Here is a 24,019-nt window from a genome sequence, read left to right as displayed (position 1 = left end):
AACAGCAACAGCTCTGTTTCAAAAATTCCTTTTAGCTGGAAAGTGCTTCATAAACATTAATTTGTTATGCCTCACTCACTCCCTGGGGAGGAAGGAGCTGTTATATTTAATACACAGGCGGCAAAACGGTGTCGCAAAGCAGGACCACATTTTCTCCAAGGTCTCCAGAGGAACCAGTGACAGTCCTGAACATCCAACAGGGAACAGCCTCAGCTCCCATCCTCTGCAGGAGCTCTGGGCTCTGGAAGGGACAGAAGCGCTTGGTAAAGCCAGAGGGCTGGGATGTCACAGCAGACATCAAGAAGAGACACAGATGGTGGGCAGGACTGCACACAACTGCTGCAGCCTGCAGCTGGGACCTCCCCAGCCCAGGCTGTGCCAGGGATGCTCTCCTGATCTTCAGAGGATGGGAGGAGCTGATCAAGGCCCAGAATAGATCCTTGCTTGTTCAAGTCTCTTTACTCTGCCATCTGCTCCAGCAGCACCTTATGTCATCTAGAAAGGCCAAAGCTGCCCTCCAGGAAGCCCAGGAGCTGTACAAGCCCGAGAGTCTGAAGTGTCAGGAAGAACATCCTGTGGGAAAACATGATTTTGTGGAGTTTACAAACCGAGGATGGAAACTGAGGAGCACAGGAGATCTCAGCAGGAAAGGAGGCACTGAGCACTACAGAGGAGCTGTAAATGGGAACAGGAAGAGCTGAGGGCTAAAACACAGCAAGAGCAGCAGGGAGTTTCGAGGAACAAGATTTTGTTGATTTTTTTTAGGCTGTTTGGATGCTGTGTTGTCCGGAATTATTGTTCTTTGTCTGTGTCTCTCCAGTGCTCCCGCTCTGTTGATTTCTTTGGAAACAAAGCTGCCACCACAGGTCTTCAGCTCTTGATAATTGCCCCAATAGATGGTTCTCAAAATAAGTTGTCTTCTGCACCAAAATATGTCAAAGGGTGTTATTACACTTCCCAAGGGAGAGCTCCGAGCTCCAGATTTTGTTTTGAGACCATGTCTTGGTATCTTTCAGTATTTCACAAGCTCTAAAACACACACCCCAGGGCACAGGGGAGGCTGTGCTCTCCCAGGGGAAGACAGAAAAACATGGGTTTATGCTGATACTACAGAGCTCCTGTGGGACTATTTGGATGGTGCCAACCAAACGAGTGTCAGGTATTTGTGGCAGCCTTCATTCTGCAGCAGGGGCTCTGCTCCCACCAAACACACATGAAACGTGGTAGGTTTTTGCAAGAGAATGTATGAAATGCCTGGAAAGTTCCTTTCAGCCAGTAAAGCACCGATGAGGTGAGTGAGGAGCCCTGTGGGGGGCTGCTGCTGTGCAAGGAAGCCCTCACTCCACCCCAGAGCAGAGGGTGAGCTATGCAGAGTGGGGAAGGTCTGGCACAGCACATCAGGGCAGCAATTCAAGATCTAAGCCCAAAATGTGTGTCTGCTGTTGATTAGGGGTCATCATTCAAAGGAGGGAGGAAGGATCAGGAATCCTTTCTGACAAGCTTTTTCCAGCTAGTGGTCTAGCTGTGAATTTTTGCTCAAGCAATCAGCTCTGAGCTTAACAAACTACACATTTGCCAGACCCTTCTCTGCCCAGTTTCATTCTGGGTCTGCAAATAAGTCTCCCTCTCTCCCTTCTTCCTCTCACATCAACTCACCTAAATGCACAAGGCATTTAAAGCACTGGAGCCCAGTGCTTATTTCACACCACGTCACTCTGCGCAAGCCTTTGTGTGTCTGCCCCACTTGGGCCATTGGCATGTGCTGATCAAACATCAGCAGAGATGGGGCAGTGAAGGAGCTCACAGGCCTCCAGATGGGGAGGCACTGCAACATGGAAACGCCTGGGAACACAGCTATCCAAAACCTATTTTCCCTCCACTGAAGGCTTTTATGCTTGAGAAAGAGGAAAACAACTTTACTAAAAAATAAGAAAAATAAGTCTTTCCTCTCCTCCATCATCTATCAACAAAAATCCTACTTTCCACCACAGCTAGGACATCTCCCCCTCTATTTTAGCTGCTCCTTGAAGCAACAACTCCTGACACCATGACTAAAACACAGAGGAACATACACCTCTAACAGCACCTCCACGTTTGCACATGCAACTAAACGTGAGAGATCACAGCCCAGAATCCAGCCTCACTCCCAAAACCAGCCTGGGTGTGCCTGAGTGTGCCCGGGTGTGTGCGAGTGTGTCTGAGTGTGCCCAGGTGTGCCTAAGTGTGTGCGAGCGTGCCCGGGTGTGCCCGAGTGTGCCCAAGTGTGCCCGGGTGTGCCCGAGTGTGTGCAAGTGTGTCTGAGTGTGCCAGGGTGTGCGCAAGTGTGCATGAGTGTGTCCAATTGTGCCTGGGTGTGCCTGAGTGTGTGTGAGTGTGCACGGGTGTGTCTGGGTGTGCCTGAGTGTGTGCGAGTGTGTCTGAGTGTGCCCAGGTGTGCCCAAGTGTGAGCGAGCGTGCCTAGGTGTGCGCGAGTGTGTCTGAGTGTGCCCGAGTGTGTGCAAGTGTGCATGAGTGTGTCTGAGTGTGTCTGCGTGTGCCCAGGTGTGCACAGGTGAGCCCAAGTGTGTGTGAGCGTGCCTGGGTGTGCCTGAGTGTGCCCAAGTGTGCACAGGTGTGCCCGAGTGTGTGCAAGTGTGTCTGAGTGTGCATGGGCGTGCACGAGAGTGCCAGAGTGTGCGCAATTGTGCATGAGTGTGCCTGACTGTGCCCAGGTGTGCCCGAGTGTGTGCAAGTGTGCATGAGTGTGTCCGATTGTGCTTGGGTGTGCATGAGTGTGCGCGAGCGTGCCTGAGTGTGTGCGAGTGTGCCCGAGTGAGTCTGCACAGAGGAGCCCAGGCTGAGTGATGCCCAAAGCACCATCAGAAGGCAGGAGAGCGCGCACAGACCCCGCTGTGCGTGGGACACGTGGGCTGGCGGGGGGGAAGCGTGAGAGGGAAGCAGAGAGGAGCGATGCCACAGCACGGAGCACGTGGCAGGGAGCAGAGGAGTGCAGGAGAGGGGCCGAGAGCTGGAGCTCACACGTGTGGGGCTGAGAGCACAACGGCTGCTGAACATTTACTCTCACATTACGGATTTAATGGCTTTTAACAGGAGACTTTGTAAGCGATCAGGAATTGGAACAAAAGGAGCTGGGGGAATAATTATCCTAACCAGGGGAGCTAAAGAACATGGCAAAATCTGTGCTGAGCAATCATGCTAATTAAAGGCACCCAGAAGAATCAGGATAGAAACGCCAAATGGTTTTCACTCTGCTGCCCTAATCCACTAACAGCCTCGGCACTTTGACTCCCACCAGCTGTGGAAAGGACAGCTCTGGGTGAGCTGTTTTGAAGCAATAAATGACAGAGATAAACAAGTGACATGGGGGGGCTGGTCCCCTCTGCAGTGGAGCCTGAAGCGATGCTTGGCCCGCCAAACCGAACAGTGGCTGCTTTGCACCAGCAGCCTGGGAGAGGACCAAATGCTCTCACAGCCTCCAGCTGAGCAGAAAAGATCCCAACACGCTTCCCAGAAAGCAGAACAGCTGCTGGCAACTACCAGCATGAGGCTGAACACAGCCCACTGGCACCAGCCTGGTCCTTTTGGGCTGCTCAGCCCTGCTGTGTGACTGCCTCTGCAGGGAGCTGTGTCGCACAGCTCAGCACCCTGCTCTGGCCTGGGATGCACTCCCAGTGCCACACCAGAGCTCTGGCAGCACTGGGTATGCTGCTCCCTCCTTTGCATAGCTTCAAGCATCACTGGGTTGTGTCTGCTCAGATTTGGCTTTCAAAGGTAAGGACATCTATGCAGGAGGCACCATCCTGATCTTCTAATGGTTAAAATTCCAGCTGGGGTTCTTGTCATCTAGCATCAGAAAAGCAACAGCTAACACTGCAGCATGGGCACATTTTCACCCAGAAATGTGGAGACTTGACAAGTGTCCATGTTGTAGAGGAACAAAATGAACACTTCTGCTTCAGCAGACTAGAAGTTTTACAGACCCAAATAAAATTTCCCATGCATTCAGCTAGTGTAAAACCCAATCAGACTCCTCAAGGAGCTGCTGAGCCTTGGTGTGATGGGGATTTCGGGGGAATATCTTCTTCAGATGAACCTGAAGCCAAACAGGACATCACATGCCAAGGTAGATGGGTGCAGAAACACAATTAACAGGACAAGACACAGAGTGGTGAAATCACCCACTGAGTACAGAGAAGTCTCTCTCTGCCCTTCCCAGCCTCCAAGAGAAGGTTCTCCTCAGGGATCTGCTTGGGTGAGGTGTGAGTCTCTCCTCCCCAGCAGTGCAGACCTGAGTTTTGTTGCAGTCACCTGCATTGGCGCAGAATGAGAGCTGCGCTGGGGAGGAGGTGGGGAGGCAGAAAAACCAATGCTAACAATTGCCATCAAGTAACAGCTTTCCATTTAAAAAAGGCAGGTTTTTTGTTAATCAACAGGTCCATTAACATGGAGCAAATATCTCTGTAATGGACACCCGCAAGATCACAGGCTGAACTATTTGTGTGCAGCATCTTTTGATTGATTCACCCCAAAGATCATCAAGTAAATGAGAGAGGATGTAATACTTGCGCAGGAAACATTCCACAGCGGATACATTGATTGCAACACTCAGCCAGCTGCCGTGTGCCAGCCTCCTCTTAAACAGACTTCATATTTGATTCTCTGATTAAATATTTTAAAATGGAGAAAAAAAATCAGGCCTAGATTTGTGCTTCCTTCATGGAACCTGGTATTCTTCCAAGGAGGATCACTTGAGAGACCAATGTCCAGTCTCCTCCCTCTCCTCCTGTCCTCAAGACTTACAATTCTATTCTCTTGGTCCTTGTCCAGCCACAGAGACCACTGCCACTCCACTGCCTGGCTTCTTCCCACTAAATCCTTGGATCAAGACAAGAGAGCCTGTTTGGTGGCACACCTGGAGACCTATTGATTTATTCATTCAACTGCTACATGCATTTTGCCTGCCAGTGCCTCTCTGACTCCTCCTCTCTCACCACAACAGATCCATTTTCTATCAAAAGCCCACTGAAAGCCCAACAGGACAAGAAAAGACAGGGCTGAGAATGAGGAATATCCTGAGACGAAAACAGAGTCAGAGAGTCCAGGACCCATGAGGAAATTAGCAATGAAACCATCAGCTGAATAATTTGCCCCAGCAGCAATCCCAGCCAGCGGGGATGGCCCTGGAGCCAGAGCTGAGAGCTTGTGCTCTCTGCAGCTCGCAAAACCAGGTTCTTTTTCCACAGACCAAATCCCAGGCTGACACCTCCTTTATGAGCTGCTGAAAAACACCATTTTCTGGACGAGCTCTGCAAAAACACAGTGACACTTCCAGTTTATGAGCAAGCCCTGCCACCGCTCACCGAGCCACAGCCTTGGAGCTGTCAGAGCCGTGCTGAACGAGAGCAGCGGGGCCAGGAGGCTGCTGGCAGCTCTGCCGAAGGGACGTGCTCATTTCACATGCAAATGAGCCACACAAATTGAGAGCAGACCCTCCCTCTCCCCTCTGAGCTACCCGTGAATTGCAGAGGCGGAAGGCAGGTGAAGGGTCTCTGAGGCAGGTGAAACACAGTGGGACAAGGGCACCTAGCATCTAATTGGAGACAAGAGGAGAAAGCTGAGCACTCACCCGGGGCCCACAGGGTGAGCCCACAGCTAACCCTCCCCTCCTGAGATAAGCTCCATCAAGAGATTGTCCAGCCTGTTGGATTAATGACTCCTTGAGGCTAATCAGCAGTGCCAGCACCTACAAATGAGGGCCCTTCTCTGCTGTAGCTTCCATCCTTTCTCTCCTTCAGCACCATCAGGAAAATAAATAAATAAAACAAGCCTGTAGGTCCCATCCAAGCTGAACTGCATGGGCCATTACAGCCAAGCAACAAGGTAAGTGCTGCAGGTATAGGCTCAGCTGTGGATTCTGGGCTCCTGCCTCCTCTTCCCTTCTTTTCAAAGAAAATAAAATTGAGTTTGTATTGACTACTGAGAAAATGAGACAACATTATACAGGACACGACCCTCTGCAATCAAATTAGGACATTGCAACACCATAGCCAGCATGGAGTGTGTAGTCCTGACAGGGTATAGGAATAAGGAGAATGATTTTATGCAGTAAACATTAAAAGACAAAAGGAAAATGAATCATATCAGGACATCCATCATAACTAGAGTAAGAAATAAGTTTGAAGTGGCACAACAAGCAGCACTCCTGTCTGGGGGCTTCCCTCCCAATTCTTTCTTGTGTTCCCACTCAAACCGGCCAGACACTTCTCAGGGCTGGTCATTAAAGACATGGCAAAAGTTGGGAAATATTTTTGCCACTTGCTGCATAACTTCCTCCCAGCCCCTTCCCCAGAGTTCTGACAGTTTTCAAGAGAGTAAAGCCACTGTCCACAGAGTTTCCAGCTGTGGCCCAAGAACAGCACGGCCCAGGGTGCTGATTTCAGGGGTGCTCAGATCTGTTTAGATACAGGACCAGGTACAGCAGCAGGGCTGCTCCTCGCTGTGCCAGGACTGTGGGCATGTAGATCTGGAGCCTGGGCTCTGTGCAACCTGGGAGGCAGGATCTGCCACCCTAGGCTGGTCAAAACCCAGTTCAGCCAACTCCCTCCATGCCTGTTTCACCCATCAGGCAGAGGAATATGCACCCACTGTATTCATCCTGCTAGATGTGGGAAGGAGGACACAAACCTTCCTATACTCCTGATTTACATAGCAGTCTGTAGCAGTGGTTTCCCAACTGCATAATGAGTACATTAACTTTGGCTAAGACAATTCTCCAGAGATGAAGAGATGGAAAAAATAATCGAAACTAACTGTGATAGAGTTTTTGATTAAGCAACTGATGATCAATAAAAGTTATCTGGGGGGCACAGAGTGTTAATTACCATTCCTGTATCAAAGAAACATCTGAGCCCATGGTCCCTGCTCCACACAGCCCACAGAGTTCAGCAAGACCTGCTCCTCCTGAACTGACAAGGTGAGAATACAAGCTAAAAAGTCCACTGGTCTCACCTGCCCTTATTCCTGTTAAAAGGGTGATTGTGGAAGAAGGATGAGAAATAACCTTAAAGCGGGATGTGGCTAGAAAGAGAGGAATGAAAAAGGTTAACAGCCTTACTCAGACTTGAGGTGGTATGTTTGGGGGGGAAAAAATAAATTGAAAAGGCATTCATAGCCTTCTCAGACAGCTCCATTTATTTAGAGGCCTTGGAGCTCTGCAGCTGTAACACCAACACCTCTACAGCAGGGAGCAAGAAGGACCAGCCAGTGTGACTACCAGCTCCCTGCCACCAGTGATGCAAGGCACAAAGTGACTCACACCACATCCTGTCATTGCTATCCCCTTATCCTTTCCCTCGCAATGTCATTGCAAAAAAGGTGTTAAATCTCTATAGTTCTTAATATTTTAAATTCATCCCCAAAGATTCTAAAGCATTAAAGAGTGGACTTTATAGAGAATTTCTCATAGTAACATAGCCACCTGTTTAATAGCACACAGCAGCACGGCTGCACAAGGGTTTCAGAGTGCAAGTGGAAAGGAGAGCTTCATATTAAAGCTACAGAGAAGAGACAAGGCTCAGATCAGCAGACACATAAAATATCACTACCTCCACCTGAATTTAGCTATTTCACTGTAACTAATCATTTTACTCTTCTAGAAATGTCTGGAGAACTGTTAGTGACCACAGGGAGCTGCTAGGATCTTTGTATTACATTTCCTCCAAAAGTTCCCTCCTCTGACAGCCCAGCCCAGCCTGCCTACAAAAGGGATTTGTTTTCCCAAAAACCCACTTAGCCTTCCTGTCCTTAGAGGGTCTAGGGAAAGCTGAGAAAAAATCAGCAGACAGGATACTTGTTCTGAAGTGTCCCACAGGGAGCAGAGGGGATGAACAGCACATTAGGATTTCTCCCCCAATTTCTCAAATTCTCACGGAACTGGGGTTTGCAATCGCCCTCTGCAGAGCCCATGTCAAGACAGATCATTAATACCACTCGACACTGAGGATCTCTTGTATTAAAAAAGCACAGCAATTACTTAGTTCAAATCTCTATATTATTAATAAGATCTATATCTATCATGGATGTGGTATTTACACTGCTACGGGGAAATGTAATAAATAAGGCAATAAGCGTTTTCTTCCTCCAGGTCAAGATGAAAGTCTGCATCTTAGAGAGCAGTGCTTTTCTTGGGCAGCCAGGTTCATATCCCAGCCTCCCTGCCTAATTCCTGCAGCCAGGAACTAAAGCCAAGTTGAAAAATGACTGCTCTTCCTCTGAGCCCAGCACTCAGGTTCCAACACACTCCAATGATTGGAGGAGGCAATGCCCAGGTGGAATGAGACCTGCAAGGAGAGGTCTCTTCAGAAGTAGTCAAGAGAGCAAAGCAGAACATATTAAGACTGTAGCATGGCCCCCATGAAGGTGGAAAGGAAGAATTTGATGTAAGCTATCTGGAAAAGAGCAGGAAAAGTTCAGAACTGCCATTTTCTGGGATCATAATATGCAGCTGACAGCTCCAAGGATGTGTTTATCCATCTAAACCCCTGACTCCAAAAGACTGGCTGTGAAAGGACTTCAGGTGGGGACTCATAAACATGGTCCAGTGGGCTGAACATGGGCCAGGCTGCTAGCTGTCAGCAACCTGGCGTGACCTTGAGCAAATTGATGTCTTTCCAGCTGCCTCTCCTCATCCATAAAATGGAGATGAAGATGCTCAGCAGCCCCTTGATGGGCTGGAAGGAGAAATGCCTCTTTCCAGGAAACATTGTAGATACAACATGCCAGGTTAGTTCTCCTCATTAAGAGGATAAAATCTACCCCATGCCTCAGATATTCAGCTGCCTGCTGTGCTCTCAGTAACGTTCCCCTGACATTTGGGCTCTGCTGGGATCTGGCACAAGAGCAGAACAGTCCCACTCCACCCCACCCCATCTCTGGGATTTGCCCAGAATTTATTTTTAACACAGCCTCAGTGTGAACATTTGTGTTGGGTTTGTATGAACTCATGCTGATCCCTGACTCTGAGCTCGTCTCACCCTGACTGTGCCAATGGCCAGGACTCTCAAGAGAACGGAGGGCACAATCTCCCCCACCCTCACCAGGAGCCTGACACGAGGCAGACCCAGAGCCTCCCACCTCAACCCACATGTAGGAAGGAATCTTTGGGCAGCCACCTCAGGTGGAGCCATTCCTGCTGTCCAGGGTAACTAACTTGTTCTAGAGCATGAGACATGTTCAACAGGGCCCTAAGCTGGGCTTAAACTGACCTTTCAAAACCATGCAGCCCCAGCTAAGTCCCTTATTTCCCTGGTTATGGAATGTGAGCTGGAGCCATGGCCCATCTGAGAGAAGACTTGGAAGACTGGGCTGTAACCTTCTGATTTGCCAAGCCCCCAGGTATAGCTTGAAACACAAGGTCCTTGCCCTTGCATACACCTGCTGGCCTGCACCTCCCTTGCTCAATGCTCCTCATCAATTACAGCGCAGAGACACAAAATGACTGATACTTTTAATACAAAGAGCCTGTCATTTATTTATTAGCTGGCAACAGGCCCTGCAGTCCTGGATGGATGTATTATAAATCAGCTGCATTTCTAACCATTAAAAATTCATCCAATTCATAATGTAGGATGCCTATAATTTCCTTATTAGTGTTGAGTGTGAAGGATTTTTCTTTCTCCTCCCTTGGCTCTTTGCTTTCCCAAGATCTTGCTCATCTGAGGATTAGCTTGGCTTAATCCTGCAAGAGGGAGGTGGAGGGGTGAGAAGGGCTGGGAGAAGGGAGACAAGGACTAAAGAAATTTTGTTCCAGTGTTTTCTTCTAATTGCAATTTGCCATATATACTTAAGAGACTTAGCTGTCTCCTGTCACACTTATGGGAGCAAGAGAAACTGCTTGTCCTGAATTTAAGAGATGTTTGTGTTGTAGGAGAAAAAAAATTCCCTTTTATCTCACAAAGGGAAAAAAGGAGTATGGTGGTTGGACAGGGAAGGATGATGTAAAACCTGTTAAAAGCACAAGTAAGATAAGAGCAGGTGTCCATACATTATAAACCAGTGCATTTAAAATAGATCAAACACATATATAAGATTTATATATAAAAAATAGGTAGGTATAGTAGCCTTCAGACTCAGTGCTCTCATTCAGTGAGAAAAAATAGGTTAGTAGGCCTGGAAGAAAGGTATGACATTTTTACAGACCCACAGTGGTGACAAAAAACTTCAGGTAGTGCTGCAGAGCATCAGCAAAGGAACTTAGCATCAGAAAAAGCTGAGTCGACATGAAACTGTAAATCATCACTTAATTTGAGTACTGCAACCCATCTTGACCAGGCTTGGCTGCAGACAGCAGGACAGCCTGGTCCTGGGTGTGGTACACACAGAAATGTTCTTGCTTTCACTGAGTCTCAGATTGTTCCCATCTCTCAAAGAGATGTATCCAGGGAGGGGCAGGGAGAGAGGGCTTGGACAGATTCAAGCCAGGCTCAGCACTAGGTAACTTGCAGTGTGTTTAGGAATGAGTGTGCAGGAATCTAAAAATTGATTATGCAATAAACCCTGCCTTAATGGGAGACAAGCCCAGGCATTGAGAGCAATGCTGTGACTCCAATGTACTTTTCACCTCGAGATGCTTGCATACAAACCTTACATCAGCTGCACATGGAAATTGGTTCACTGGGTTCTCCAGTGGGTAGGTTCACTTCAGCAAATCACATCTTGTTCAACATGTTCAACAGTGCTTTGCTCTCAGCCACGGTGAGAAGCAGCTGCTTCAGGTCAGGGCTTTGGGAGCACACAAGCAGAAGTGGAGCTTCCATGAGCAGCTTCCTCACCCCACTGAGACACTCCTTGGCTGCACCCACCAAGAGCAAGACAGACTGCAGGATGCTGAGGTGGACTGGAAGTGTCCAGCAATCAAAAATGACAATTTCTGCATTTTTGTTATGGGCAGCAATCGTGCTCTGCTCCACCTGCCCCGTGCTGCTGGGAGCCATCTCTGTCTGCCCACCCCATCTCCTCAGAGCCAGCCCCACACAAGGCTGGGAAACAAAAGCCTCCTTCCACACAAGAAACTCCTTAGGCAGAATATTTTTTTTACATGAATCTTTGCCCAGGTTTCAGGACTGAATGGGATGTTTTGGGCTGTTTAGCCCAAAAGCAGCACTAAGCACAGGTTTGAGGTTCTTTAACCTCTACTGACGTGCAAGTTCTCTGCTACATTCTGGGTTGTACTTCTTGTCCCACAGGGCAGCACCACTAATAATGTTCCTACTGTATGTGTGGTCATGCAAAACTGCTCCAACTCCTAAACAATGGCAGCTATTTTAAATTAGGAATCACAATTTAACCAGACAACGATCAAACAATGAGAGCCTCCAACCTCCAAACAAGAGAGACACTTCCTGCCTGATCACAGTGAGGCCCCACACACTTCTGAGAGATTTTAAACCTGACAAAGAGCTTGGGGAGACTAAAAAATCTCAACACAATGTCCTTGCAAACTCTGGGAACTCCTGGTTCCTTCAAGGGTACCCCATGGCCAGGTACCACAGGCACGTGCTCTTTTCCCCAGGAATGCAGAAGTACCCCAGCTGCCAATCATTATAAGCCACAAAAAAACTCATTCAAAAACAAGACAAATGTTTAAATGAGGGCCAAAATTAATCAACACCACCACTCAGCCCATGCACACATACACACACCAGCTATTTTTACAGCGACCCACAGCAAAATTCACACAATCCATGAGCCATTAGGAGCACACTCCTGACACCTGGGCTGCCTGAGTCTGCAATAGCCTCAGGTGGAGCACTGTGTTGCTACCTCTTGTCTTGCAGGGATGAAACCACCCCCATGAAGAGAGCTGGCTGGTGAACAGAGCCCTGCTCTCTCTGGCACAGACACCTCCTTCAGGTTTAAGCCCACCACAAGCACAAATGGATAGGGAGAAGCACCAAGACCCAGACACACAGCTGGTAACAGAGGGAGTGTAAACCTGGATTTATCCCTGTTGTGTCCCACTCCTCTCACCCTGCCATGATGAGCCTGGACTTGTACCAGACCGTGGGTGAGTGGACAGGGACAGTGGGGTGTGTGTGGAGCCAGGGAATGCTGCAAGAGGAGTGGGGAGTTCATCTCCCTGTATGAGATGAGCAGGGGGCTGGATAGAAGGTGGAATGTCAGGGTGTACATACACATCCTCCATGAGATGCTGCATTCTTGGGCACTCTGGTCCAACCCAACAGACACAGGGATGAGGCTGCCAGGCAAAAAGAGCAGCCTGCTGCACTAGAGCCACTCCAAATCCAGTAGGAAAACAGGTCAGGACCTCCTCTCATCTGGCTTGTTAAGTTCTTGACAGTCCACACATCATGAGCTCCCTTCCTGAAATTGCCCCAGGTGAGCCAGCCCTGCTTCCTAGCCCCACAGACATCAGGATTAAACAGTCCAGTGGGGATGCTTTTAGGCAGAGGAGAAAGCAGAGTTTTGTACCAGACAATACTTCCCTGTCAAGCCCTTGATGTCTGTATCCAGCAGTCTCTCCACAGGCTGGTCTCCATCAGCAGCCCAAAGCCACATTCTTCTTGATTTAAGGGTTCCTCTTCCTCATGGATCTCCACCACCAGGAACCAATGTATCATCACTCAGCTGTGCTGCCAGTGTCACTTCTCCATTCCAGGGCTGGAGCCTGCTGGTTCCCCTTTGATTCTGGGTGTTGGTACAAATATCTCCAGTAAACACACATTAAAGCAACAGAGAATGGATCTAAAATCCAAACAGCAGCAGGAGGTGATCTTCTTGTGCTCAAACCAAGTCAGGTGCCCATCCCATCTGGAGCAAGCAGGGCTGCACTTCAGCTCCTCCTAAAGCAGGCAGGGACCAGGCAGAGCCACGCTGCATTTCTTCCTGCATGGTACAACCACACAGACAACATCTCCAGAGCTGGCTGAGGGGTAAGGTATAGGCAATGCATCTTGCCAGCCTTTCCAGGACATCCTGAAAAAACATCATTTCTGCAGCACCATCACAGCAGGAAGGTCTGAAGTGTGAAACTGCAACTCAAAGTGCAGGTGCAATAGGTGGGATGGGCACTCCACTTCTGCAAAAGTAGGTTGGACTTCTGGAAAATGTGGCTATTTCTTCCACTTGCTCTTTCAGGGATAGAAGAAATGATGCAGAGCAGAAAATAGCTCCAGGGAAGGTTGGCTCAAGTCCCACTGTCCATGGTGTGTCTCTTGTTGGTCAGATGTTGCAGCCTGGACAAGAAGGTCATTCTGGGCACAAGGGAAGTTCAGTTCTCCTCTGGTGGGGGACAGAAGCAGTAATTTTGGTTGCTCACACATTTCTTCAGACACCTACAACACCTGCTCTGGGAGCAGCCAGCCAGAGCCCACAAGGCTTCTTCAATACCCAAATCTTTTGCAGGATGTTCACATCAAACCTTGGAGCTCAGAGCAGTTTCCATGAGAGCCAACAGCAAACCAGAAGGGAGGGAAATTTGGAGGCAGAAGGTCATTGCAGAGACCCCCGATGCCTTCACCTGTTGGCAGCTGAGCTCTGAGGTCAGGGCTCCTCCACAGCCCCCAGCCACAAGCTCAGGTTTTGCTATGAACAGTGAGGAGACACAGCACAGAGCAGCAAAACACACATAAATGAGTAAACAGCTACTCACAGGTCCTCGTTAAAACCCTTAAAATACCTCACATGAGCTGAGTGAGGAGGACAAGACTGTGAGACCATGAGAGCTCCAGCTCAGAAGAGTCTTCACCCACAAGTGCCTAATTCAGAAGAATAATGGGAGCTGGGTCCTTCTGGAGAAGAGCCTGGGGGCTTCATTTTAGAGGAGACAAGAGGAAAAGAATAGTTTGGAGAAACAGCAGAGCTCTGTGTGAGGGACTGAAACCTGTGGAGCCTGGCCTCAGGCAGGGCATGGGGAAGCAGAGTGCTGCTGTCACTTCACCCTGAGCTCCACATTTATATTACATAAAAAGAATATTTGATAAATTATCTTGTCCCTGGAAAAAAAAAAAGGAAAAGTTTCTTTTCCACTACCAACTGTTTCAGTTTTCTTTTTTAGGCAATAAAACTACAAGCACTTATGACTTCAGTTTTATGTTGCTGCTGTTTTTGGCAAAAGTGGGACCATGAACTGACCGAAAATAGAAATGCTGCATACTTTTTATCTTCCCATGCCCAGGATGAACAAAACACACTAGGCAAATAAAAAAAATTAACAGTTCTAAGGGTAAATATCCTTTTCATTTTAGTTTTTGAGATCTATTGAAAGCAGAGTTAAGAAAATCTATTTGTTTAAGAATTATGATTTTTGAAATGACCACAATGTTCCTTTTAAGCTGCACTGAAATAAAAGATAAAGACAGGGTACTGAGTGAAAGAGTGCTGATGGCGCTTTTATTGTGTGATTTGCCTTGTTTTTTTTCTGAAGTACTTCTTTTTAGCCGATTACCACGTATTTACAGTTAGTGTAATTATATCTAATTACTTAATTAGCATGAATACATGTAATTACTAACTTTGAATATGTAATTATGTCAGGGCAGCCTGTAATAAATGAGGTTGAAAAAAACCCTCATTAGGACTCTAGGAAAGGACGGCTGCTCCACCCGTGTGGAGAATGCATCCCAGTCCCCAGACTGAGCCAGTCCTGGAAAACACAGCCAGCTCCAGTCCTGGCTGGCAAAATCCTCCCCCAAAATCAAAGAATTTGTCCCAAAAGTTCAGCTTCACATTACTTGTTGCAACTGAGCATCCACTGCTGGGATGCAGGTGGGGATCTACCCCCCAGATCAATTTTCTCCATCAGGGTTTGGATTTTTGTCTCCAATTTGTGTAATTCTCCAGAAGACCTGTTTTGTTAGATGAGAAATACAAGGGAACTGAACAACTCCAAAACTGTGCTGTGGCATTTGAGTAAAGCTCAAGAGATCAGATCCAAGAACTAATCTGCATCTGATGCATTGTGCTTAGAATTAATTACTACTTAATTACTATTATTAAAGTAAAATGACCTTCCAAAATGTTTCTTCTGAAACATTACCAATATTTCACCACAGAAATCTCCAGCTACTCATAATTGCAAAACTTGAATTTTGGGAATTCAAATCCTGAACTTCAAGAGAGGGAGGTAACATAAGAAGCTGCTGTTACTGATGGGCCTGCCCAGAAGGACAAACAGCCACATTCTGGACAGAAATGGGGGTAGACTAGATCATATTTTGCATTACCAAAATCTATGACCATTGGCTGATGTTATGTAGTCCTAAACTCTCATCCCCATCACTTTCTCTGCCCACTGTGCTTGCCACAAGTCCCATTCTTCTCTTCTGATCTGTTTATTTCCAGATATAGAGGTGCAAACTCATCACAACCTGTTGCTCTTTGCCAAGCAGATATGAACTTGGTTTCCCTTCCATGTGCACAAGATCAGGAGAAAAAGGCAGTTTTAGCCTATTCTTCTGAAACCCATTTGTGGCTGGACTGTCCACGTTGCCAAACTCTGTTCTTAACCCTCCAGGTAGGGCCAAGGACAGCTGAAGTAAGGACAGGATGCAAATCCAGCACGGCCTGGAGTTAGAGCACAGAGATGGGGGAGCATCTTCTCAACAAACAAATGCTTCAACATGAGAAAACACAGTGATTCTGGTGTCTTCCATGGCTCTTTGAGAACCCCTCACCCAGGAAAGGAAAGAATTCTGAGTCAAGCTTGTTCCCCCTCTGCACTAAGTCAGGCAGTAACAGAAAGAGGGTGAGACAACTGCAAAACTCCCAGAAAGGCAGAAGTGAGGGCTGGTTCCTGTGCCACTCATCCCACCAACACAAGGACAGCACGTTCCCAGTGAAGAACAGGTCTCTGTCTCCTTGGGGACACATTGAGAAGAAGATCCCATGGGACAGCACAGCACAGAGGGAGCGAGAGGCCTCCAGCTCCACGGGCAGGGAGCTGCTCTCCATACTTCAGCTGCAATTCCATTATGCAGAGCTAAGTGGCTGGGAATAAACATCCCTCATCCCTGCGTGATAAGTGATGCTTGCTAGTATGGAGGGTGACAGAAATCTATATCACATCAATGTACTATTAATACTGCATTAAGCACACAGAGTTTGCTCCCCTCGCTGCAGCACGGCACAGGGTATCAGCATGTCCTCCACCCAGGCAGCATCCAAGAGCACTGAGATGCTTGCAGGAGGAAGGAAGGAGAAAAGCTTCATGCTGGAGAGGGAAAATGCTTGCTGAAGATGTTGCTCTAGCAACAGCTCAGTGCAAAGGAGAGATACTGGGTGTCACAGAACACCTTTGCTCACAGCTGGGCAGAAGCTCTGGGGGAGGTGGTGGAGTGAGGAGTTTGCATCTGTACAGGCTCAGCTGGGCATAGAAGCACTCCCCAGCCCAGAGGAGCTCTCTTTAGAAGTGACAGCAAAGGGAGAAGTGTTTGTGTCCAAGCTCTGCACAGGGGAAGGGAAAAACCCTCCAGCATGACAACCACGGGGAGAACAGGAGCAACAAATATTCTGCAGCCCGGGCTTATGTTGAGTAGAGCACATCAGATCAAACAAACCCCTTACAGCAAAAGCTCCCCAAAGCATGGTTAATTTAATAGGTGAATTATGAAACTTTCCAGCCTCAAGCAAAGCCACCAGTAAAGTCAGAAGTTTTTGACCAAGTTAAAGCCTGGGGACTAAAATACAAAACACACACCAAATTCAACTCTGCCTGAGGAGTCAAGGATTGGGTTTTGCCTCATGAATGACAAATCTAAAAATATTAGGGTTTTTAACATGAAAGCACCCATCTGTAGTTTTCCTCTTATTATCCCCCAAAGGGAGTAACAGTGTTGTGGGGTTTGGTTTCAGCCCCACTGCCTTGCAGTCCTGGAGAACCTGGAGCATTCCCTCCCGTGGCACCCTTCACAGAGAAGCGCCTCCAGATGCCACCCCAAGCATCTCTGTGAACCCTTCAGATCCTACTCAAACAGCCCCGTGAAGCTCTGAGGTCAAATCCTGCTGTGAGTGACTTCCCCTGCAGCCCATCCAGCTCTGACAAGTCCCACAGGGCAAAGGCTCAGAGCAAAACTTAATCCTTTGAGGTTTAAGCTCTGCTACAGCCTCAAGAGCACCCACATCTTGCACTGGTCGGCGTGCAGATTAAAGAGATCTGAGACAGCACAGCAGGGAAAGGAAGAAAAAGTAAAGCGGGGGAGCCCTCCCTCCCAAGCCATCAGAGTTTGTAAATCATTTTGAGATGAGGTGCTATAAGAAATGTAAAATATATAATTAACAGCACAGAAAAACCACGCTACATTCAGCTTCTCCACTCCTGCCTAATCACCGCCCTCCTCCTCCCCTCTCTACAAACAGACCAAATTTAGCACATTGAAATGAAAATCAAGGGAAAGCCAGGCACGTTCTTTGGGTACATCCCATCGCTCTGGCAGATGAAGGACAGTGCTAAGGGCTTGGGCACAAGCCAGCAGGACCCACGAGGGTGCACAGTGGGGGCTGCCCAAGGGATACCTCCATGGGAGCAGCAGCTGCAGCTCCCCTTCCCCTGACGGAGGCCAGGAGCAGCGTGCTCCGGCTGAGCACTCAATGCCACATGGCTTCCTGCAGGCTGGGAGATGGGCCTTCTCCCTGTTTGCAGAGGCTGAGGTCAGTCTCCTGCCCCCATGAGTCAGCAGCAGCCAAGGGAAGAGCAGAGGTGACATCAGCACAGCACTCCCTGCCTCTGGCTGGGCCACAGAGATAGCAAAAGCTGAGGGCCTTTCACCTTTTGTTTTGCAGGGTCTTTATTCTTCCAGTTCTACCTGGAACCAAGACACACCAAAAGGATGCAAAATAGCAAGAGAGGAATGTTACCCAAACCTCCTGCATTGCTCAGCTTGCATGTCAGAGCTGGTAAGAGGCCTGGGAGAGCTCAGCTACCGCCTGTGAGCCGCATGCTGGGGAAGGCTGCATCCCACCACTCGCGTGGGAAGTGGTGCAGGACTCCCAGAAAAGCATCCTTTTACACAGCACTTTTCTTTTATGCTCAGAATTTAGAAACACAACATGGAGAGGGACACTTGATCACCTCCTGCTAGTCTAATGAGCCCAGTTCATGAACCAAATTTATACAGGAAAGATGCAGAAGATTTACAGAAGCCCATAAAAACAAGACATCCAGCATCTAAAATTCCTGGAGACAAAGATAGCTCCAGGCATCTGCCACACCTATGCCCATGTATCCTGAGCTTCCCCCTGGCCCTTTGGGGAGCCAAAGAGGCAGCCCCATGACTGGGAAACTGCTGGAGGAGGAAGGGGAGGCAGGTCCTTTCCCCAGCCAAGCAGGGGTCACATCCATCCCCACGCTCCCAGGGGGCTCTTGCTCACACCTGGGACCTCATGCTTGGAGCTGATGAGGAAGAGCCCGGCTTGGAATGGCACTTTCAGGCAGGGGTGGGGAAGGTGACGGGTGGGTGGCAGAGGGAGGGTGAAGGGAGGTGAAGGTGAGAGTGGAAAGTCTTTTCTGGAAGCATCTACATGTATGTTGTGATTTCTGAGACCTGAGATTCACTTTGGTTTCTGGACCATACCAAGACCCACTCTCCTCAAAAACCTCCTTCTCTTCTTCCTCATCCTCTTAACCTCTCCCTCCCCGCCCTCCTTCCCCCAGCCCCCCAGCCCACCCCTGAGCCCTGGTGGGGGCACTCACACGTGTCTGGCTTGTGGCAGTTGTGACCTTGTCGGAAGTACTGGGGGTTCTCGATGACGGGGATGCGCGTCATGCCGATCACCACCGTGTCCGGGCCGGCGTCCAGGGACGAGGGCGTTGTGATGCCGTGGTTGATGTGGTGGAGAGGGCTGGCTGAGTCCTCCTCCCCACTGATCACTGCCACAGGACCTGCAAACAGCACACACGCCCGTCAGGGACAGCAGAGGACAGGGAGGCCTGTTGATCGCGTGCTCATGGATGAGCCACCACCAGCCTGTCCTAGCGTTCCTGCCAGTTGTCCCATCCCCGGGCTTAGTTTCTTTGGGCAGCTCACAGGATAGGAAAGACATCTCAAGTTTTCCTTCCTGGCTTTGAGGTACCAGGTTAAAAATCCCAAAGGGTTAAGCAGCCACAGGTGACACTGCATCAGAGGTGAGTCATGCAAAAAGTCCTCTCCTAGGGTTGTCATGAGAGAGCAGTTGCTGTGGTGCTTGTATACTCTGGCATCACAAGCTTGGCAGAAATCATAACCAGGCTTAGACTGAAGAAACACCACCCCCAAAGAGTTAGTTCACCTGAAATCCATATTTGTGATATGTCTGCTGCCCAGTGCGTTGCCCATCTTTTCACTCTCCTGCAGCTTCACCTGAGCAAACTCACCGAGCCCTTCAGTCAGGCTGATGCTTACAGGGACCCACAATGTACTGGAACAAATCCTGCCCAGCTCAGGCTCATTCCCACCACCATCACCACAAATGGCAGCACCTTCCCCTTACCCTCTTGAGCCCCAAAATTCACAGCACCATCAGACAGGCAAGAAAATGAAGCAAAGTAGTAAGGCATGCAATATAGGAGCAATGGAAGGCTTCTATGCCTTATGTTTTATTTTGGTATTAGACCCTCTAATACATGTTTCAGACATTCTTGCTGCATTGGTGTTGGACAAGGTAGGCACCTTGTGAAATCTTGCATGAGGCCTTCTCAATATTTTAACAAGAGAAGAAAATCCACACTCAACAAGTGACACTCCTTTTCTCCTGTCTGGATGTTACCAGGGACTACCAGAAGCTTGAGTAAAAAGGAGCAGAGATGCTGCAGTTAGGCTTTCAACTTATTCAGAGCAGCCAGCCTTTTACCTACACTGCATAAAAAATGCTCATCTCCCATCAGTAATGTGCTTCTAATTGCACAATTACTTTATTATGTAGCACTGGCAACAAAGAAGGGACTCTTCAAGCCATTTTGCTCTTCAGAGCTACTGGGAGGACGAGGCGAACACCGGCTCCATGCAGCCATTCTGCCTGCATTAATCTAGTCTAAAGGCTGCTCATTTTTGGAGCTTCAAGTATTGTTTGTTCTTCCAAGTGGGATATAATAAAGTTATTGTGTAATTAGCAGAGTCTTGGCAGCTGTGACAGGTGTTTTAGTCACGAGGAAGAAAGCTCTCGCCCTTTACTGTGAATTCCTTCTGGCAGGTTCTGGCTTTTTTAATGTTACTCCCCGGGCCCGCGTGACTTTCCAGCTCTTGAGGTGCAAAGGCAAAATTCAGCTCGTGATGCAAGATGCCTCTGTTGGGACTACACATGGTGTACTTCTCCAAACACAAAAGACAAATGGGCAATTTTGGTTTGAATGACTTTTGTTCCTTTGCAATGTCAATTCATTGCAGACAAACCAGGAGGACTCGGTTTTGCATGATATGCACATTTCTTCAGCCACACCCTGCACTGCTGGTTGGTCCAGCTATGGTGGGAAGGGGAAAGAACTCTGCTTTTCAAAATGCAGTTCAAATAAAAAATCATAAAAATATCAACTGGTATAGACTGGTGCAAATAGTCTGAGGGAAGACCGTAAAGATCTTCCTTGCAGTGGGAGAGGCTATTGAGGGCTTACTGCTTTCCTTAAGAAGCCCAGTCATTGCTCCAAAGAATGGCACCTCATCAGGCAAGGGGATGTGAAAGGCCTCTCTGGTGAATTATAGTCAGGTTGGATGAGACTTTGAGCAGACTGGTCTCATGGAATGTGTCCCTGTCCATGGCAGGAAGGTTGGAGTCGCTGATCTTAAAGGTCCCTTCCAACTCAAACCACTCTGTGTTTCTGTGTGAAGGAAGTTTTCATTGCCCTTTATTCTGAGAGCAGAAACCCCACCTTTGTGGCAAGGAGCAAAGAGGATGTAACCAACCATGGTACAAACACCAGGCTGACACAGACCCTGCTGAGGATCTGCTTTTCAGAGACTCACAAATCCCTGCCAACATTTGACCCTTGCTGTTCTTGCTTGCTCAGCACCTCCTCATTTTTAGGGAACACAGATCATGGCAGTGTCCCTCTAGCACAGGCAGGTTGAAAGGGCACAGCTACATCTAAAAGAGCAGGGGACAGTCCAGGAGGTTGGGTACTTGTGAAAATAAGCACAGCAAGCATCTATTAGCCAATGTTCTTGTGGCCATTTCCCAGGCAATAAACAGACACAGAGTTTGACCTTCTATACACTCCACAGGGTTGTTGTTTTTTTCTGTGGGTTACTTCTTAGGAGGACTTTCTTCATGTGTTATCTTAGTTTCATGCCCCAAACATATCCAAGATCTTTGAGGCATGAGGTAACCACATTTCAGCTGATCCACAGCTGCATCCTCACTCCTCACAATGCTCACAATGGACATTGTGTCCTCTGAATGGACTCAGCCTCTGAGTCATCCAGTTCAGGTCAATGTCACCAAGCTTATCAATTTACAAGATCTGCCAACCCTCAAAAGCCTGAGAGCTGAACTCTGATTCTCCATCTCAACCCCTCCACATCTCTGCAAAAGTGGGAAACCCCAAGAACTGCAAAGGCAGAGGCACCACAGGGAGAACACGACATGTAAAGTGTGTTCTACCCTTGCAGTAATCCAGGGACAGTTTACTGCCTCCAACTGTACTTCCAGGGCTTGAAAAAAACTGAAATAAATCAGTCCCAAGAGTCCTAAGGAACACTTACAACACATTCACTGCATTAGCCTTCCAGCTTTCCAAAACAGTTCTGGTGATTGTAGGCACTGATTTGACATGCCCTAGAACATATAATTAATCCAAATATCCTCTAAAAGATATAATTTGATTAAAGGCAATTTTCAGTTGAGGACTTCTCCAAGTTTCTCCTATTAGGTTGTGGGGTTTTTGGGTTTGGTGGGGGAGTATAAATCTGGACAACATTAATTCCTACGGCCACAGTCGTGCTGCTTTATCCCATTAATTCTCCCATTCCCATTTCCTCTAGCTGGTCACTGCTGAGATCCAGTTCCCTCAAAGCCCACAGCCTCTGTGTTGTCACTCTGAGACTCAGATGAGTGCTGGACTCACTGTGCAAGCCTGAGACACACTTTAAAAACATCGTGGATATCAAACAGCCACCAATCACTTTTATAGGTGTGACTATTGCCCTGACTCAAAACATACTCTGCCATTAGCAATTCCTGGAAATAAAGCAGCTACCTAAACTTCAAATTTTTAAATTTATCTTGGCAATAGCATTTTTTTTTTTTTTTGCTTTTAAGTAGACAAAGAGGTCCAGTTTTCTGATGTCTAATGCTGATGAATAGCTTTATTTGGAAGAATTCTCACTGGTTTCACCAGCACATTTTCCAGGTAAGGGTAAAGGAAAAAAAAATTAAGCAGAAAATAAAAGAGAGTACAGATTTTAGAGATTTAACTTTACTTTCCATTTGACAGGGAAATGTGCAGAGAGAGATAGAAAAGAAGACAGTTTTGTATAGTAAAAATGTATAATAATAGACAAAAAGGTGGCTTGGAGTAATTCCTAACATACCATCATGTGATTTTAAAACATTATATAAAATAATTCAGAGCTTTTCAGAACAGTGTCTGTTTTTGTGAATAACTCAGCCTGCATTATGGACAAACATACTACAGATATTAACTATAAAAAGGATCTATTTGTTAAAACTTTAAGAAGTCTGAAACAACTGAGCTCTTTTCCATGCTAACCTCATGCAGTTTTCCTGACAAGGAGGCAATTCCAGCAGCAGTGATGAAGGCACTCCATCACTCCTTTTCCCTGTGAGGAAAGGCTGGGGAGATGTTAGGGCTGCCCAGGGTTACCCCAAGGGAAGAAGCAGCTACTGCTCCAGCCCCTTCACAGCACCAGTGGGAGAGTCAGCCACAATGACCTGGAAATCAGGACCAAATTCATCTGATGATCACCAAAGAGCAGTGAGGCAGCTTGGAAATGTTACTTTTGGAAATGCCACAAACAGCAATTCTGTTCTGCCTTCCCTCCCACATCTCCCCTACAGCCAACTCCTCTTTCCTGAGAAAAACACCTCACTCAAACACCACCATTCCCAGCCTCATCTCCACCCTCTGTTCTCCCCCAGCCTCCCAGCCAGGCTGCATTCCATCCATCCATCCATCCATCCATCCATCCATCCATCCATCCATCCATCCATCCATCCATCCATCCATCCATCCATCCATCCATCCATCCATCCATCCATCCTTCCATCCCAGAAATGTTCCAACTTGTCTCATCTTTTTGCATCCACCCTGGCATTATCATCTCTGTAAACACTCCTCCAGATTCCCCCAAAATCTCTGCTTTTCAGAAAATCTCTCATTCTCTGTTCAGCACTGTTCCCCCTGGCTAAACTGGAGTTTGGCTTGGTGCTTGCCTTCACCTCCCTGTTTACCTGGAAGCTCTGTGAACAGGATACAGCCTTCAGTCCATTTCTGTGAATTGCCTGGTTCATTCACAGTGTTATACAAACAGCTTGTTACTCATGAAAAATAAAGCAAATAATAATAGTAATAAATAGCTTAGGGACCCCTGTTTGAAAGATCATATCATAGTGGGAAATTATTTATCAAGGCTCAGAGCTATACTTTATGATAAAACAGGCTCAGGAATATAGGGTACTGTATAAATAACCACAGATTAGAGAAGATAATGGTCACTTCTCACACATTTGTAACAGAATGAATGCCCCAAGGCAAACAGGTGAAGAAACAACAAAAACTCCAGCTTGGCATTACAGTAACCTCTGCAAAGCAACAAAAGCAACTGAAGGTGAAGAAAACATGACCTCTAAGGGAAAACTGAAAGAATTATGCTTTGTGTTCAGAGGAGAAGACTGAAGGGACACGTGATAACAGCCTTCAAACATGTAAAAGGTTGCAGCAAAGAGAAATATAATAGCTGTTCTCCACGTCCACTGGGGATAAATCAAGAAATAATAGTTTTAAATTGCACTGAGGGAGATTAGAGTGTGAATGTTCTTCCTGATGCCTCACGGTATGGCTGGTTGAGCACTGGAA

General features: G+C 47.6%; 1 protein-coding gene across 3 annotated transcripts in view; it reads right to left on the bottom strand.

Annotated features, from left to right (window-relative positions):
• The window catches only part of NTRK3 (neurotrophic receptor tyrosine kinase 3), a 203,869-nt gene that overhangs the window by 72,762 nt on the left and 107,088 nt on the right, over nt 1-24,019 (bottom strand). For all 3 annotated transcript variants that reach the window (XM_066558506.1, XM_066558507.1, XM_066558508.1), the window contains exon 12: nt 18,707-18,895. In XM_066558506.1, the coding sequence (XP_066414603.1) occupies nt 18,707-18,895 (189 nt within the window). The remainder of the gene's footprint in view (nt 1-18,706; nt 18,896-24,019) is intronic.

This window comes from Molothrus aeneus, chromosome 13 (genome assembly GCF_037042795.1).
Source record: "Molothrus aeneus isolate 106 chromosome 13, BPBGC_Maene_1.0, whole genome shotgun sequence".
Lineage (NCBI taxonomy): Eukaryota > Metazoa > Chordata > Aves > Passeriformes > Icteridae > Molothrus > Molothrus aeneus.
This window is presented reverse-complemented; position numbering and strand designations above follow the sequence as displayed.